Genomic DNA, 16499 nt, shown 5'->3' with positions numbered 1-16499 from the left:
GTTGTAATATGGTCTTATAGACTTATAAGTCCCAGGAACCAAACAGGTAGGGATTTTTTAGGGACTTAAGACTTATAATTGGGACTAAAAAAAGTCCTAGGATTTATGAACCAAACAGGGCCTGAAGCACTCGTAGCAAACCGTTTTCTTTTCAGACAGTCAGTAATCAGGCATCATAGCGTGGAAATCGAAGCCACATGCTAGCCTACTTCAAGACAAAAGTCCAATAATCATATAATCCAGGTAATTATTCTTATATCCAACTAATAGATGCACTGAATTTTATTTCATGTTTTCAACATCCATGCCAACATATCCCTCTTTTTTTTTTGCGGTGAACCAACATATCCCTCTAAATTCATTGTGTAAGAAAAAAGCAACAGTTCGACTAAGCACCAAAGTTTAAAGAAACATTTAAATCTTATGCTCCAAAGAAAAGGATGATGCAGTTTACACACAAAAAACATCTTTGTTTTACACAAAACAGCAGAAGTTATCACTGGCAAAAAAAGATAAAAAATTACCAAGGATTGATTTATCTTGCTCATATTAGTTGTGAACTCATGGTCAAAGATAATTGTTCTAGCAATTGTTTGGAATAAACAACCTGCTATACAAATAGTAAAAATGACAGAAATAACAGCCCCTATTTTTTTAGATATAAAAAATATTTCAAAATATCTTATTCACTATGGTCAAGCAACTTGTCCACTATAACTGATAACACTGACTGTTTGATAATTGACACAGATGTCTATCTGCCTATTACCCAACCAATGTGAATAAGTGAACAAGGATGAAACCATTCCTGCTGTATCGACATGAACAGAAAACAATGCTGCAACTGTCTGAGTGCAATCGTCAAAGAATGCTATGATAAAAATGTAGTGCACATAAAGTTGTTCGTTTTTTTTTAAGGGGCAAGTTGCTCGTATTAATTAGACTGCAGGTAAGCACATAAAGTTGCTCGTATTAATTAGACTGCAGGTAAGCACGAGGCTGTTTTCATGTAATAATAGCATAAGTTTAACTACTTCCTTCGATCCATTTTAATTGTCGTTGATTTAGTACAACTTTGTATTAAATCAGCGACGATTAATATGGATCGGAGGGAGTTTCTTTTTTTGGGGATCTATAAGTTGAACATTTAAAGGTGTTACAAGTACCAGGACATGCATCGTGATGGTTCAGTTTATCTATTTATTGCACTTGACAAATGTAGGCAACAAATGGTCAAGAAAGATTAACAAGCCTGCATTGCATACATGACAGATCAACCATGGTCGAGAAGGCGTAATACTAGCCTGAAAAAACATCCCAATTTTACCCTTAAGTGTCTTATGATTTAGCAAAAATGAGACTTGTCACAATTAACACTAAGAATCTATTTCCCATTGTACTTACTCGGAGAAGATACAGAAACTACCTTCAACAACTATCAAGTATAACAAGCCTCCAATTACTGCCAAGTGCTTGAGGCAGAAAAAGAGCCCCCAGAACACTTGATCCAAAGAATGTAGGATGGTAACTACATCTTGCAGGTATCATCTGGACAGAAAATATACATCTCTGTTCTCCATCAATCAAGAGAATCAGAAGCGGAGCCGAATGCTCTGCGCCCACATTGCCGAACAAACATAAACAGAGTACCATTAATAGATTCTTTCACAGCACTGCATAACCTTCTTGGTGCCTATATCAGCAGAATGATAGTTAGCAACTGTACAGGTTGAAAGAGTAGAGGAGATTTTTCTAGGAATGTTAGAACGAACCAGATGCCATCTTTTGCTTAATGGGGACGCAGAAACTTGAATCTCATCTATGCCAGATAAAGGAGGTGACCTAAAGCAAAACACCTTCCTTTTGAGGTCATCCCGTTCACTTGACCTTATGTAAGAGCCTCTAGTTATGTTCCCATCCTTCCAAACATCCTTCAAGAAAAATAAGACTGGCCTCTTGCACATAGACTTCTGAATTTCCTTGGTGTCAAAATCAAATTCAGTTCTCTGGCTCATCCTATTAAAAGCGATGTAAGTCCGCTCGGATCGCTCCAATTCAGGAGGAAGAAGAACACTGGGGTACACTTGAACAACATAACCCAAAGAGATGGCAAGTGTAAGCTTCTGCCTCTTATCATAACAAACTGAGCGCTGCAAGAAGCTCATGGGTTCTATTTTCATAGCCTTCGTAAAAAGCTCCAAGCTCTCAAGAGAGTTCAATCCAGGATATATAGGATCCACAAACTCCACATGGTGGATACTGATGAAAGGAGCGATTGGATGAGCAGCCAATATACCATGGGCATTGCCTCTGATATCCCACTGATTATAACATCAGAGGGAGAGTACATACATTAGGAGAGCAGGGAGGTTAGAGGGATCTATCCAAAATTCCAAATCCATAATTACATTAATGAACTGGAAAATCAATCCATGCAGTTAAAGGTCGATGCTCACACCAAACAGAACAGCTTGATCAGCAACTGTCCATTTTTTCTAACGATGTGCTTATCCAACAAAGAGATGTGCAAAGATAGCACCGTAAAACAAGTAAACAAGCAAGCAAATCCTATCATAAACAGAGGAAATCAACAGTCAAGGCCAACCAAACTTGCTTTCACTATCATAAACACTCTCGCAAGGCCCTACTTTTGTACATGCATTACAACCAGTGAGATAACACAGGACACAGCTAGGGTGGTACCACAGAGAAAGGATCAACTTTCTTTCTGTCATAACGAATCAAGCGTGATACCCATAGTAAAGTTCAAAACAGCGCACCAGCATCTAAACTTCCAAAGCAAGCTCTACAGTGGGGCTAATTCCTCAGCAATCCCCATATTCGTTCAGTCCACATCAAGAGCGTGATACATTGCACTAATTCAAGCACGGAATGGGGAGAACTGGTTTACTAGCAGAATCTACATAGCACGACAAGCTAAGCGACCAAATTGCTTTGCTCGGGATGAGATTTATAACCATTTGATAAGATCTCTAAATAAGATAAACTCTGTAAATAGCCAAAAAATAGTTGAATGCCGACCAAAGGTTGACGGATAATAAGCTCCATACCTGATGGAAGCCATATTCGCGGGAAAGGGGCACGCCAAGCTCCGTGATGCAAGCATGGAGGCGGTCGTCGCTTCCATACAGCCTGGGGTACCTCTCGATGCACACGTCGAGTGTCCGCGCGAGCGCAGCGGCGAGGGGGAAGCTGAGCGCGACGCCTCCGCCTCCGAACGCCATGCCGTGGCTGAAATAGGTATTGGCCGAGTGGCTCTCCGACGGGGCCCCGACGTACACCATCTCCCTCCAGTCGTACTTCCCGAGCACCGCCACCAGGTTGTCCGGGGACAGCACGGTGTCGTCGTCCACGAGCACCACCCACCGCGCGCCCCCACCCCCCACGAGCCGCACGGCCTCGGCAGCGATGCGCGCGATCCGGAGCCCAGAAGGGTGGCCCGTCGGGTTGGTGTACCGGAAGCGCGAGGTGTCCTCGGACACCCGGATCGGCGGGAGCGAGTCCTCCCCGGCAGCGCTGGGCCCCGGCGCGCCGGGCGCGCTGGCGTCGAGCCAGACGTGGCCGCGCATGGAGGCGGGATCCCACCAGAGGCGGATGTACTCGCGGCGACGCGGCCAGAGGTGCGCCGAGCCGGCGATCCCGAAGACGATGTGGGCGAGCGAAAGCGGGGAGGACGCGTCGCCGGCGGAGAGCGCCTCATCCGCCGCCGCCGCGTAGGACAGCGCGGAGGAGGAGGACGCCACGGGGGCCTGGGCCGGGGACAGCACGAGCACGAGCCACAGCGCGGTGGCGAGGAGCAGCGAGAGCAGCGCCAGCAGCGCGGTGGCGAGCGGGCAGCCCCGCGGCGGGAGGATGGAGAGCGGGAGCTGGAGCGGCGTCGGCGGCGCTGGCGAGGCTTGGTGGGGCTTGGGCATTGGACACGGGGGTCGACGCCGCCGCCGATGGCCACGGACATTTGGGGGCGTGGCGGGACGTGGCGATGTTTCAGGGATGGGCGGTGCGTGCGACACACCCGGTGGGTGGTGGGTGGTTGTAATAGCACAGGTCCTTCACACTACATTCGAACCGTGCATTTCCCCTTGTATTTCAAAAAGAACGTCTGGATTTTACTTATAAAACATTACGAATCTTTGCACGATTGCGTTACTTAAACAATCCGCTGTTTTTTGAATTTGAAAGGGCGGTGTCATTTATTTATTCCAGTCTAGCCTGAGGACGGGTTAAGGTTTGAAGCGTGCACGTGGGGGGCGATGGGTTAGCGTGATTAGTGGTGGACTGCTAGCTACGATGCCACGAATTCTTTTGACTTGCAGTGTAGGCGACATGTATGCTTTAGAACAGAATAGAATATATCTCCGCGCAGTGAGCCGCAAGCTTGGTCGTTGAAAGGGTGACATGTGTCTAGGGAATGTGCTTATATAGAGGATAATGTATATCTCTTTCACTCCGCAAAATAAAATGTGAGTATATATTTTTCAGGGGACCCGTGGAACATATTCGCTGATCTACCTCATCAATGATTGTACTAGTACCAATATTTGTGGGGATGGGTTATTGCAATGTGGTATGGCGGTATTATCCTAGTGAGCAACAGGTGTGTGGCTGGCTTGAGTTTGCAGCAAGTAGTTGGAATCAGTGAGAGTTACAGTACCTGTCAAGCAACCTTATTAGGCTACATCAAATATCAGTTTCCAAAATAGTGGGCTAATGATGAGCAGTTGCCAGTTGGAAGGTGAACTAATTACTGCCTGTTTATGCATGTTGTATTTGATGTGATGAAGCTAGTAGCTGTGTTGTGTGATAGTGATATGAGGCTGAGAGCTCTGTGCTTCCTCACAAACAAAAAAAACCGTGGATGTTGGAGTGATCTCATGTGGTGCAACCGTGCAAGGCATCCATGTATTTTTCTCTTTGTTTGGATTTAATATCATCGGTCCGTAGCTATTTCCCGTTGTCTTTCTCGTGAGGATCCTCCTATCTTTGGTTTTGAGGTCATGAGCGTCCATATCTGGATATACTTTGTAGAACTTCATCAGTGTACCACAAATCCAAGTGTATGCTAAGCCACTGGAAAGCAAAACATCCAAACAAAAAATTGTGCGATATACGTTTTCCGTCGAGTCTCCATTACTCCATCTTACAATAGTTTTAACTATTTATATATACGAAAGAAAATTAAAAGTGGGCGACTGGTGCTTTGCTTTAGAATTCGCTTGTATTTTTATTTTCTCGTGAATACGCTTGAGAGCATATCTTTGCATTGATAGGGAGAAGGAGAAAAACACATCCACACCACGGGCACATGCACAACTTGGCGCGTCCGTGGCGACCGTATGAGCAGAGAGCAATGGGGATGCTCAGCCCCTCACAAAAATTCAGGTCACGAGGATGAAAGAGCTAAGTCTTTTGGCTCCGGCAATGGCCAAGGAGCGAGCATCGTCCTTGATTGCGGCGACAACGGCCGAGGTAGAGGGAGCGATCTTGTCAAAGATGGCTGCATTGCGGTGATGCCACAGTGCACATGTGATGAGGACATGACTACCTTGGATACGATCAAAAATATTGCATACATGCATATTTGTCAGGTGATTTCTAATGCAAACTATTCAATAATCTATTTATGTTATCCAAAACAAAAATACTTCACACACTTTTGTGTTTTGTCTAATTGCAGGTGTATGGGACATTTGTACAATTCACATATGAAGATAAGGGAAAAGGAGAAGTTTAGGTTGTCTTCAAAAAGTCCTCTCACGTCATTTTTGCGCCAAGAGAAGATAGAGTCCAAGTCTCTCACGTTCTGGATTCAGATTCGGACTGCACAGACATACCTGACTCAAAACGCCAACAACTTTTTCATACGGACTCCGAATTGGGTGATTCTTTTTTTGTTGGAAACTAGATTTCGTGCTCTTTCCAACCCAATTGGATTCACCTTCAAATTCGTCCGAAGCGTTGAGTTACGGACGAAACAATCTGATGTTGCAGCAGAATCCGAGTCAAACTACAAGCCCAAAGGTGTTGCATCACCTCCACTTGGGCCCATGAGCCTTGTATAGCCTAGGTTTAGTTTTAGGCTGCCTTGGGACGTCCTCCCACCTCCTTGGCCGCCACCCCTTGCTCCTATATAAGTAGATCCATCTAGTAGCTTTTTTCTTGGGATTTGTTTAGTTAAAAGTTAGCCATTGCAACTTCGTGTACTTCGTTTGTGTCCAACGACCAGACCAAGACCGCTTCCGGATCCCCACCATTATCAATACTTCATATATATTTGCGATATTCAGATTGCTTTATTATATTCTTGCTCGTTCTTCGATTGCTTGCAGGAATAGACCTTCGTGGTCAGGCTGACCGTGCTTCCAGCATCGTCAGTAACCTCAGGAGATTGGTTTAGCGGTTGCTAAGGTGCAACGTCGTGCACGTTTGTAGTCGGATTGTCAAAGTCGTCTCCACCAAATCGATAATTATCATCTCATCGAAAGATCGGGACCCTCGCCTCTATCAAGTGGTATCAGTTTTTATGTTGCTCGGTGAGAATTTCCAGTTTTCCTAGATTAGATTTATTTTCTTACCTATTGTCCAAGAAAAAGCCACAAAAAAGAGTTAGATCTATTCATACTTGGTCCAAGCCAGTCTGAGCCTTTGCAAATTTTTTTTCATTGCTTGCATAGTTGAATTATCGGTTGCATCGTCGTGTCAAGTTGCTGGTCTTAGTGTCTAGTTCGTTTAGAGTTTCGAGTTCTGTTCATATTAGTCACGCGACCGCTGCATCATTATCTCTTCCGCTGTCCACCACCCATCCATCAATTTCCACCACGTGCTACCCACCATTCATTGTCATAATAATAGTTGAGATCGTTCACATCTTCGCTTGATCCAATCTGCATCTTATCTAGTTTGTTTTGGAAGGAGGGAGAAAAAAAGAGAGAGAAAAAAAAGAGAAAAAAAGTCAGAGAAAAAAAGAAGAGAAAGAAAAAAAGTGTGAGGAAAAAAAAGAGAAAAAAAAAACAAAATTCGGATCTTTTTAGACTCAATCTCATAATTGAATTCGGATTGGAATCTGTTTTATGCATTGTTTAGTAAAACAGGCATAACTTCCTCATACGAAGTCTGTTTTGCCTCCGCGAGTACTCAAACGAAAGCTAGCGACGAGCCGCATCTAAATAGTTGAAGAAGCTAGTTCAATATTTGGCACCTCAAAATCGGCTTCTAAATAGGTCTTTTTGCCCTCCGAAGTTCATGAACACGGCTTATTCCAGTTTTTTAGGCCAGTTTTTGAATTTTTTGACTCCTCATATCAACTCGGAATTGAGTGATTCCTTTTGTGTTTGAAAGCTTGAGTCAATACCATTCTTGAAAAAAAAATCAAAAAATCGGCACAAACTTTTTCAAAGGAAAGTTGGAGACAAAATTGTTGATATATCCTGCTTGGTTGTTGTTTCACATCATTATCTTTACTGCCGTTGTGATCTTCACTTATATCTTGCTGTACAGAGCTACTTAGTATCCTTCATTGATACTAGTTGTGCTACGACGTGACCTCATTAGTGTTCTAGGCTCGTGTCTCTAGTTCGGTCTAGCCTAGGACCAGCACAGTACCGTCGTTGAGCGTTTATTCAACATTGCATCTCTGAATTGATTATTGCTAATCTTTTGCTACTATATATAGCCAACCCAGCTCCACATATTTCTACACCGTGTATATGTACGTTCCTCTGGCAATCGCTTTACACAATCTTTAGAGTTATTTGACACCGCTGGTTGCCTGTCACCACCTGCTGCTTGGTAAGAACTTGTAAGATATTGATATTTGCTTTACTGTGAGCGCTTTACCACCACACCCTAGTAGTTCATAGGAACATTATTCTTGAATTTTGTTTCTTGTTTCTACTAATCATGACAGGTTCCGAAGATAGAAGTTCTTGGACGACGGACACATCTTCACCATCATGAGAGTTGGGACAACACACACAAGCACATGGTCAGGTTATCTTTTTACCGTCATTTGAGGGTAGATTTAATCCTACTACTTATCTAGCTTGGGAGCTTGAAGTAGAACAAGTTTTTAGTCACCATGACTTTTCTGAACTTGAGCGAGTGCGAGCAGCCACTAGAGCATTTACTGATTTTGCTTCTGTTTGGTGGAGTGTACATTGTAAGAAAAACATTGATAACCAACCCACAACTTGGAAAGTTTTGAAAGCTGTAGTGAGACAACAATTTTTCCCTCCTTATTATCGTCGTGAATTGCTTCGCAAATTTGAACAATTTAAATAAGGCAACAACACTGTTCATGCTTACTACCAAGAGTTCAAATCTTATATGCATCATTGTGACATAGAAGAATCTGAGAATGATACAATGAGTAGATTTTTTGGTGGTTTGAACCATGATATTCAGGCAAGATTTCAGTATATTCCTCGTTGCATTACTGGTATGTATGTCCGTGCGTGTACCTTTGAGAGACAGATACAAGAGGATGCATTAGGTGACTACAACAACTACTATTCCAGTTCATGCTCACCACCGCCGGTGGGTTCCTCCATCATTGCACCTCGGATTATGAGCTCGGTATCATCTCAAGGGTATGGTACATTGTCAACGTCCGTACCTACATCAGCTACATCTTTGCCACAAGATAATAGTAAAGGTATTGATGATATAACTTTACATGAGAATGATGCATGCCTAGTTAACTTGAATGCATCATGTATTGAGTTACCTGTTGATTTGAGCACCCCACCTATTTTAGAGAATCTTGTTACTGTCATGAATGCGTCATGTGACCAAACAACTGAAATATCAACAATTTTGAGTGCACCCATTGAATTAACTGTTGATGCAAAAGAACTAATGTTTAATCATTTTGATATGGCCTCCAATCTTGGTGATGATTCTGTGTCCAATGACTTATTGCATGTTTGCTTATTTAAGCATGTTGTAGCATGTAAATTTGATGCAAGTAAGGTTTATTCACCAAAGTTGGGATGGTTTAATGATGAACATTGCGAATCTTTTGAAATGAATAAGAGCTTCCCTTATATGTGCAAACTGAGTTCTAATATTTTCATGCCTTCTACTTCTTGTGATAATTTTTTGGCTTTAGTTTTTATGAACTATGAAAGTTACTCATGTATACATGTGTCATACGTGCAAAAATCAAGGGAAGTTAAACTGAATGACATATACATATATAACATGTACACCTTGTCTCTTTTGTTAGCCACATTTCAGATTAAGCAACGCCGAGGACGGCTTTGTTTTCAAAAAGGGGAGGATGATGAGGACATGACTACCTTGGATACGACCAAAAATATTGCATACATGCATATTTGTCGGGTGATTTCTAATGCAAACTATTCAATAATCTATTTATGTTATCCAGAACAAAAATACTTCACACACTTTTGTGTTTTGTCCAATTGCAGGTGTATGGGACATTTGTACAATCCACATATGAAGATAAGGGAAAAGGAGAAGTTTAGGTTGTGTTCAAAAAGTCCTCTCACGTCACTTTTGGGCCAAGAGAAAATAGAGTCCAAGTCTCTCACGTTCTGGATTCAGATTCGGACCGCACAGACATACCTGACTCAAAACGCCAACAACTTTTTCATACGGACTCCGAATTGGGTGATTCTTGTTGGGGAACGTAGTAATTTCAAAAAATTTCCTACGCACACGCAAGATCATGGTGATGCATAGCAACGAGAGGGGAGAGTATGATCTACGTACCCTTGTAGATCGATAACGGAAGCGTTGACACAACATAGAGGAAGTAGTCGTACGTCTTCCCGATCCGACCGATCCAAGCACCGTTACTCCGGCACCTCCGAGTTCTTAGCACACGTACAGCTCGATGACGCTCCTCGGGCTCCGATCAAGCAAAGCTTCAGGGAGGAGTTCCGTCAGCACGACGGCGTGGTGACGATCTTGATGTTCTACCGTCGCAGGGCTTCGCCTAAGCACCGCTACAATATGACCGAGGTGGAATATGGTGGAATGGGGCACCGCACACGGCTAAGGAACGATCACGAAGATCAACTTGTGTGTTCTTGGGGTGCCCCTTGCCTCAGTATATAAAGGATGGAGGAGGAGGAGGCCGGCCAAGGCTTGGTGTGGCCAGGATGTGGAGTCCTACTAGGACTCCAAGTCCTAGTAGGAGTCCACCAAGAGGGGAGGAAGGGAGAAGGAAGTGGAGGAGAAGGAAGTGGAGGAGAAGGAAAGGTGGCCGGCCCCCTTTTCCCTAGTCCAATTCAGACCAGAGGGGAGGGAGGGGGGGCGCAGCAGCCCCTTGGCCCTTTCTCCTCTTCCCACTAAAGCCCATCAAGGCCCATTGCTTCTCCCGTAACTACCCGGTACTCCGAAAAATACCCGAATCACTCGGAACCTTTCCGATGTCCGAATATAGTCGTCCAATATATCGATCTTTACGTCTCAACCATTTCGAGACTCCTCGTCATGTCCCCGATCTCATCCGGAATTCCGAACTCCTTCGGTACATCAAAACTCATAAACTCATAATATAATTGTCATCGAAACCTTAAGCGTGCGGACCCTACGGTTCGAGAACAATGTAGACATTACCGAGACACATCTCCGGTCAATAACCAATAGCAGGACATGGATGCCCATATTGGCTCCTACATATTCTACGAAGATCTTTATCGGTCAGACCGCATAACAACATACGTTGTTCCCTTTGTCATCGGTATGTTACTTGCCCGAGATTTGATCGTCGGTATCCAATACCTAGTTCAATCTCGTTACCGGCAAGTCTCTTTACTCGTCCCGTAATTCATCATCTCGCAACTAACTCATTAGTTGCAATGCTTGCAAGGCTTATGTGATGTGCATTACCGAGAGGGCCCAGAGATACCTCTCCGACAATCGGAGTGACAAATCCTAATCTCGAAATACGCCAACCCAACATGTACCTTTGGAGACACCTGTAGAGCACCTTTATAATCACCCATTTACGTTGTGACGTTTGGTAGCACACAAAGTGTTCCTCCGGCAAACGGGAGTTGCATAATCTCATAGTCATAGGAACATGTATAAGTCATGAAGAAAACAATAGCAACATACTAAACGATCGGGTGCTAATCTAATGGAATGGGTCATGTCAATCAGATCATTCATCTAATGATGTGATCCCGTTAATCAAATAACAACTCTTTGTCCATGGTTAGGAAACATAACCATCTTTGATTAACGAGCTAGTCAAGTAGAGGCATACTAGTGACACTCTGTTTGTCTATGTATTCACACATGTATTATGTTTCCGGTTAATACAATTCTAGCATGAATAATAAACATTTATCATGAAATAAGGAAATAAATAATAACTTTATTATTGCCTCTAGGGCATATTTCCTTCAGTCTCCCACTTGCGCTAGAGTCAATAATCTAGTTTCACATCGCTATGTGATTAACACCAATAGTTCACATCTTTATGTGATTGGTTCACATCTCCATGTGACTAACGCCCAAAGGGTTTACTAGATTCAATAATCTAGTTCACACCGCTATGTGATTAACACCCAAAGAGTGATCATGTTTTTCTTGTGAGAGAAATTTAGTCAACGGGCCTGCCAAATTCAGATCCGTATGTATTTTGCAAAATTCTATGTCTACAATGCTCTGCACGGAGCTACTCTAGCTAATTGCTCCCACTTTCAATATGTATCCAGATTGAGACTTAGAATCATCTGGATCAGTGTCAAAAACTTGCATCGACGTAACCCTTTACGACGAACCTTTTTGTCACGTCCATAATCGAGAAACATATCCTTATTTCACTAAGGATAATTCTGAACGCTGTCCAGTGATCTACTCCTAGATCACTATTGTACTCCCTTGCCAAATCAGTGCAGGGTATACAATAGATCTGGTATACAGCATGACATACTTTATAGAACCTATGGCCAAGGCATAGGGAATGACTTTCATTCTCTTTCTATCTTCTGCCGTGGTCGGGCTTTGAGTCTTACTCAACTTCACACCTTGTAATACAGGCAAGAACTCTTTCTTTGACTGCTCCATTTTGAACTACTTCAAAATCTTGTCAAGGTATGTACTCATTGAAAAAACTTATCAAGCGTCTTGATCTATCTCTATAGATCTTGAAGCTCAATATGTAAGCAGCTTCACCGAAGTCTTTCTTTGAAAAACTCCTTTCAAACACTCCTTTATGCTTTACAGAATAATTCTACATTATTTCCGATCAACAATATGTCAATCACATATACTTATCAGAAATGTTGTAGTGCTCCCACTCACTTTTCTTGTAAATACAGGCTTCACCGCAAGTCTGTATAAAACTATATGCTTTGATCAACTCATCAAAGCGTATATTCCAACTCTGAGATGCTTGCACCAGTCCATAGATGGATCGTTGGATCTTGCACATTTTTTTAGCACCTTTCGAATTGACAAAACCTTCTAGTTGCATCGTATACAACTCTTATTTATTAAATCCATTAAGGAATTCAGTTTTGTTTATCCATTTGCCAGATTTCATAAAATGCGGCAATTGCTAACATGATTCGGACAGACTTAAGCATAGATACGAGTGAGAATCTCTCATCGTAGTCAACACCTTGAACTTGTCGAAAACCTTTTGCGACAATTCTAGCTTTGTAGATAGTAACACTACTATCAGCGTCCGTCTTCCTCTTGAAGATCCATTTATTTTCAATTGCTTGCCGATCATCGGACAAGTCAACCAAAGTCCAAACTTTGTTCTCATACATGGATCATATCTCAGATTTCATGGCCTCAAACCATTTCGCGGAATTTGGGCTCATCATCGCTTCCTCATAGTTCGCAAGTTCGTCATGGTCTAGTAACATGACTTCCAGAACAGGATTACCGTACCATTCTGGTGCGGATCTTACTCTGGTTTACCTACGAGATTCGGTAGTAACTTGATCTGAAGTTACATGATCATCATCATTAGCTTCCTCACTAATTGGTGTAGTAGTCACAAGAACAGATTTCTGTGATGAACTAATTTCCAATAAGGGAGAAGGTACAATTACCTTATCAAGTTTTCTACTTTCCTCCCACTCACTTCTTTCGAGAGAAACTCCTTCTCTAGAAAGTTTCCGAATTTAGCAACAAAAAGTCTTGCCTTCGGATCTGTGATAGAAGGTGTATCCAATAGTTTCCTTTGGATATCCTATGAAGACACATTTCTCCGATTTGGGTTTGAGCTTATCAGGTTGAAACTTTTTCACATAAGCATTGCAACCTCAAACTTTAAGAAACGACAGCTTAGGTTTCTTGCCAAACCATAGGTCATACGGTGTCGTCTCAACGGATTTAGATGGTGCCCTATTTAACGTGAATGCAGCTGTCTCTAATGCATAACCCCAAAACGATAGTGGTAGATCGGTAAGAGACATCATAGATCGCACCATATCTAATAAAGTACGGTTATGACATTCGGACACACCATTATGATGTGGTGTTCCAGGTGGCATGAGTTTGTGAAACTATTCCACATTGTTTTAATTGAAGACCAAACTCGTAACTCAAATATTTGTCTCCGCGATCAGATCGTAGAAACTTTATTTTCTTGTCACGATGATTTTCCACTTCACTCTGAAATTCTTTGAACTTTTCAAATGTTTCAGACTTATGTTTCATCAAGTAGATATCCCCATATCTGCTCAAATCATCTGTGAAGGTTAGAAAATAATGATATCTGCTGCAAGCCTTAATATTCATCGGACCACATACATCAGTATGTATGATTTCCAATAAATTTGTTGCTTGCTTCATTGTTCCGGAGAACGGAGTCTTAGTCATCTTGCCCATGAGGCATGGTTCGCAAGCATCAACTGATTCATAATCAAGTGATTCCAAAAGCCCATCAGCATGGAGTTTCTTCATGCGCTTTACACCAATATGACCTAAACGGCAGTGCCACAAATAAGTTGCACTATCATTATTAATTTTGCATCTTTTGGTTTCAATGTTATGATTATGTGTATCACTACGATCGAGATCCAACGAACTATTTTCATTGGGTGTGTAACCATATAAGGTTTTATTCATGTAAACAGAACAACAATTTATTCTCTTACTTAAATGAATAACCGTATTACAATAAACATGATCAAATCATATTCATGCTGAACGCAAACACCAAATAACACTTATTTAGGTTTAACACTAATCCCAAAATTATAGGGAGTGTGCGATGATGACCATATCAATCTTGGAACCACTTCCAACACACATCGTCACTTCACCCTAGTCTCTGTTTATTCTGCAACTCCTGTTTCGAGTTACAAATCTTAGCAACTGAACTAGTATCAAATACTGAGGGGTTGCTATAAACACTAGTAAAGTACACATCAATAAGATGTATATCAAATATACTTATGTTTACTTTGCCATCCTTCTTATCTGCCAATCACTTGGGGTAGTTCCGCTTCCAGTGATCAGTCCCTTTGCAGTAGAAACACTTAGTCTCAGGCTTAGGACTAGACTTGGGCTTCTTTACTTGAGCAGCAACTTGCTTGCTGTTCTTCTTGAAGTTCCCCTTCTTCCCTCTGCCCTTTCTTGAAACTAGTGGTCTTGTGTACTATCAACACTTGATGTTTTTCTCGATTTCTACCTTCGTCAATTTCCGCATTACGAAGAGCTTGGGAATCGTTTCCGTTATCCCTTGCATATCATAGTTCATCATGAAGTTCTACTAACTTGGTGATGGTGACTAGAGAATTCTGTCAATCACTATCTTATCTAGAAGATTAACTCCCATTTGATTCAAGCGATTGTAGTACTCAGACAGTCTGGGCACATGCTCACTAGTTGAGCGATTCTCCTCCATCTTTTAGCTATAGAACTTGTTGGAGACTTCATATCTCTCAACTCGGGTATTTGCTTGAAATATTAACTTCAACTCCTGGAACATCTCATATGGTCCATGACGTTCAAAACGTCTTTGAAGTGCCGATTCTAAGCCGTTAAGCATGGTGCACTAAACTATCAAGTAGTCATCATATTGAGCTAGCCACATGTTCATAACGTTTGCATCTGCTCCTGCAATAGGTCTGTCACCTAGCGGTGCATCAAGGACATGATTCTTCTGTGCAGCAATGAGGATAAACCTTAGATCACGGATCCAATCCGCATCATTGCTACTAACATCTTTCAACACAATTTTCTCTAGGAACATATCAAAATAAACATATGAAAGCAACAACGCGAGCTATTGATCTACAACATAGATATGCTAATACTACCAGGACTAAGTTCATGATAAATTAAAGTTCAATTAATCATTTACTTAAGAACTCCCACTTAGACAGACATCCCTCTAATCCTCTAAGTGATTACGTGATCCAAATCAACTAAACCATGTCCGATCATCACGTGAGATGGAGTAGTTTCATTGGTGAACATCACTATGTTGATCATATCTACTATATGATTCACGCTTGACCTTTCGGTCTCCGTGTTCCGAGGCCATATCTGCATATGCTTGGCTCGTCAAGTATAACCTGAGTATTCCGCGTGTGCAACTGTTTTGCACCCGTTGTATTTGAACATAGAGCCTATCACACCCGATCATCACGTGGTGTCTCAGCACGAAGAACTTTCGCAACGGTGCATACTCAGGGAGAACACTTCTTGATAATTAGTGAGAGATCATCTTATAATGCTACCGTCAATCAAAGCAAGATAAGATGCATAAAAGATAAACATCACATGCAATCAATATAAGTGATATGATATGGCCATCATCATCTTGTGCTTGTGATCTCCATCTTCGAAGCACCGTCGTGATCACCATCGTTACCGGCGCGACACCTTGATCTCCATCGTAGCATCGTTGTCGTCTTGCCAATCTTATGCTTCCATGACTATCGCTACCGCTTAGTGATAAAGTAAAGCATTACAGCGCGATTGCATTGCATACAATAAAGCGACAACCATATGGCTCCTGCCAGTTGCCGATAACTCGGTTACAAAACATGATCATCTCATACAATAAAATTTAGCATCATGTCTTGACCATATCACATCACAACATGCCCTGCAAAAACAAGTTAGACGTCCTCTACCTTGTTGTTGCAAGTTTTATGTGGCTGCTACGGGCTTAAGCAAGAACCAATCTTACCTATGCATCAAAACCACAACGATAGTTTGTCAAGTTGGTGTTGTTTTAACCTTCGCAAGGACCGGGCGTAGCCACACTCGGTTCAACTAAAGTTGGAGAAACTGTCACCCGCAAGCCACCTCTGTGCAAAGCATGTTGGGAGAACCGGTCTCGCGTAAGCGTACGCGTAATGTTGGTCCGGGCCGCTTCGTCCAACAATACCGCCGAACCAAAGTATGACATGCTGGTAAGAAGTATGACTTATATCGCCCACAACTCACTTGTGTTCTACTCGTGCATATAACATCAACATATAAAACCTAGGCTCGGATGCCACTGTTGGGGAACGTAGTAATTTCAAAAA

The 16499-nt window shown here is 42.3% G+C and overlaps 1 protein-coding gene across 1 annotated transcript; it reads right to left on the bottom strand.

Annotated features, from left to right (window-relative positions):
* Positions 1–1230: 1230 nt before the first annotated feature.
* Positions 1231–4067, bottom strand: LOC125509802 (beta-1,3-n-acetylglucosaminyltransferase radical fringe protein, putative (DUF604)). Its single transcript, XM_048674831.2, has 3 exons — positions 3072–4067; positions 1773–2321; positions 1231–1693 (listed from the first exon to the last, which is right to left on the bottom strand). The coding sequence occupies exons 1-3, from the start codon at positions 3933–3935 to the stop codon at positions 1580–1582; spliced, it is 1527 nt and encodes a 508-aa protein (XP_048530788.1). The 5' UTR covers positions 3936–4067; the 3' UTR covers positions 1231–1579.
* Positions 4068–16499: the final 12432 nt, after the last annotated feature.

The sequence above is a fragment of the Triticum urartu genome, chromosome 1A (genome assembly GCF_056163025.1).
Source record: "Triticum urartu cultivar PI428250 chromosome 1A, HENAU_Tu73, whole genome shotgun sequence".
Taxonomy (NCBI): domain Eukaryota; kingdom Viridiplantae; phylum Streptophyta; class Magnoliopsida; order Poales; family Poaceae; genus Triticum; species Triticum urartu.
This window is presented reverse-complemented; position numbering and strand designations above follow the sequence as displayed.

Coding starts and splice junctions, on each gene's coding strand:
- LOC125509802 (XM_048674831.2), bottom strand. CDS start 3,935: ATGCCCAAGCCCCACCAAGCCTCGCCAGCGCCGCCGACGCCGCTCCAG. Junction 2,322..3,071: donor GCGAATATGGCTTCCATCAG/GTATGGAGCTTA, acceptor TGTTATAATCAG/TGGGATATCAGAGGCAATGC. Junction 1,694..1,772: donor TAAGCAAAAGATGGCATCTG/GTTCGTTCTAAC, acceptor CTGCTGATATAG/GCACCAAGAAGGTTATGCAG.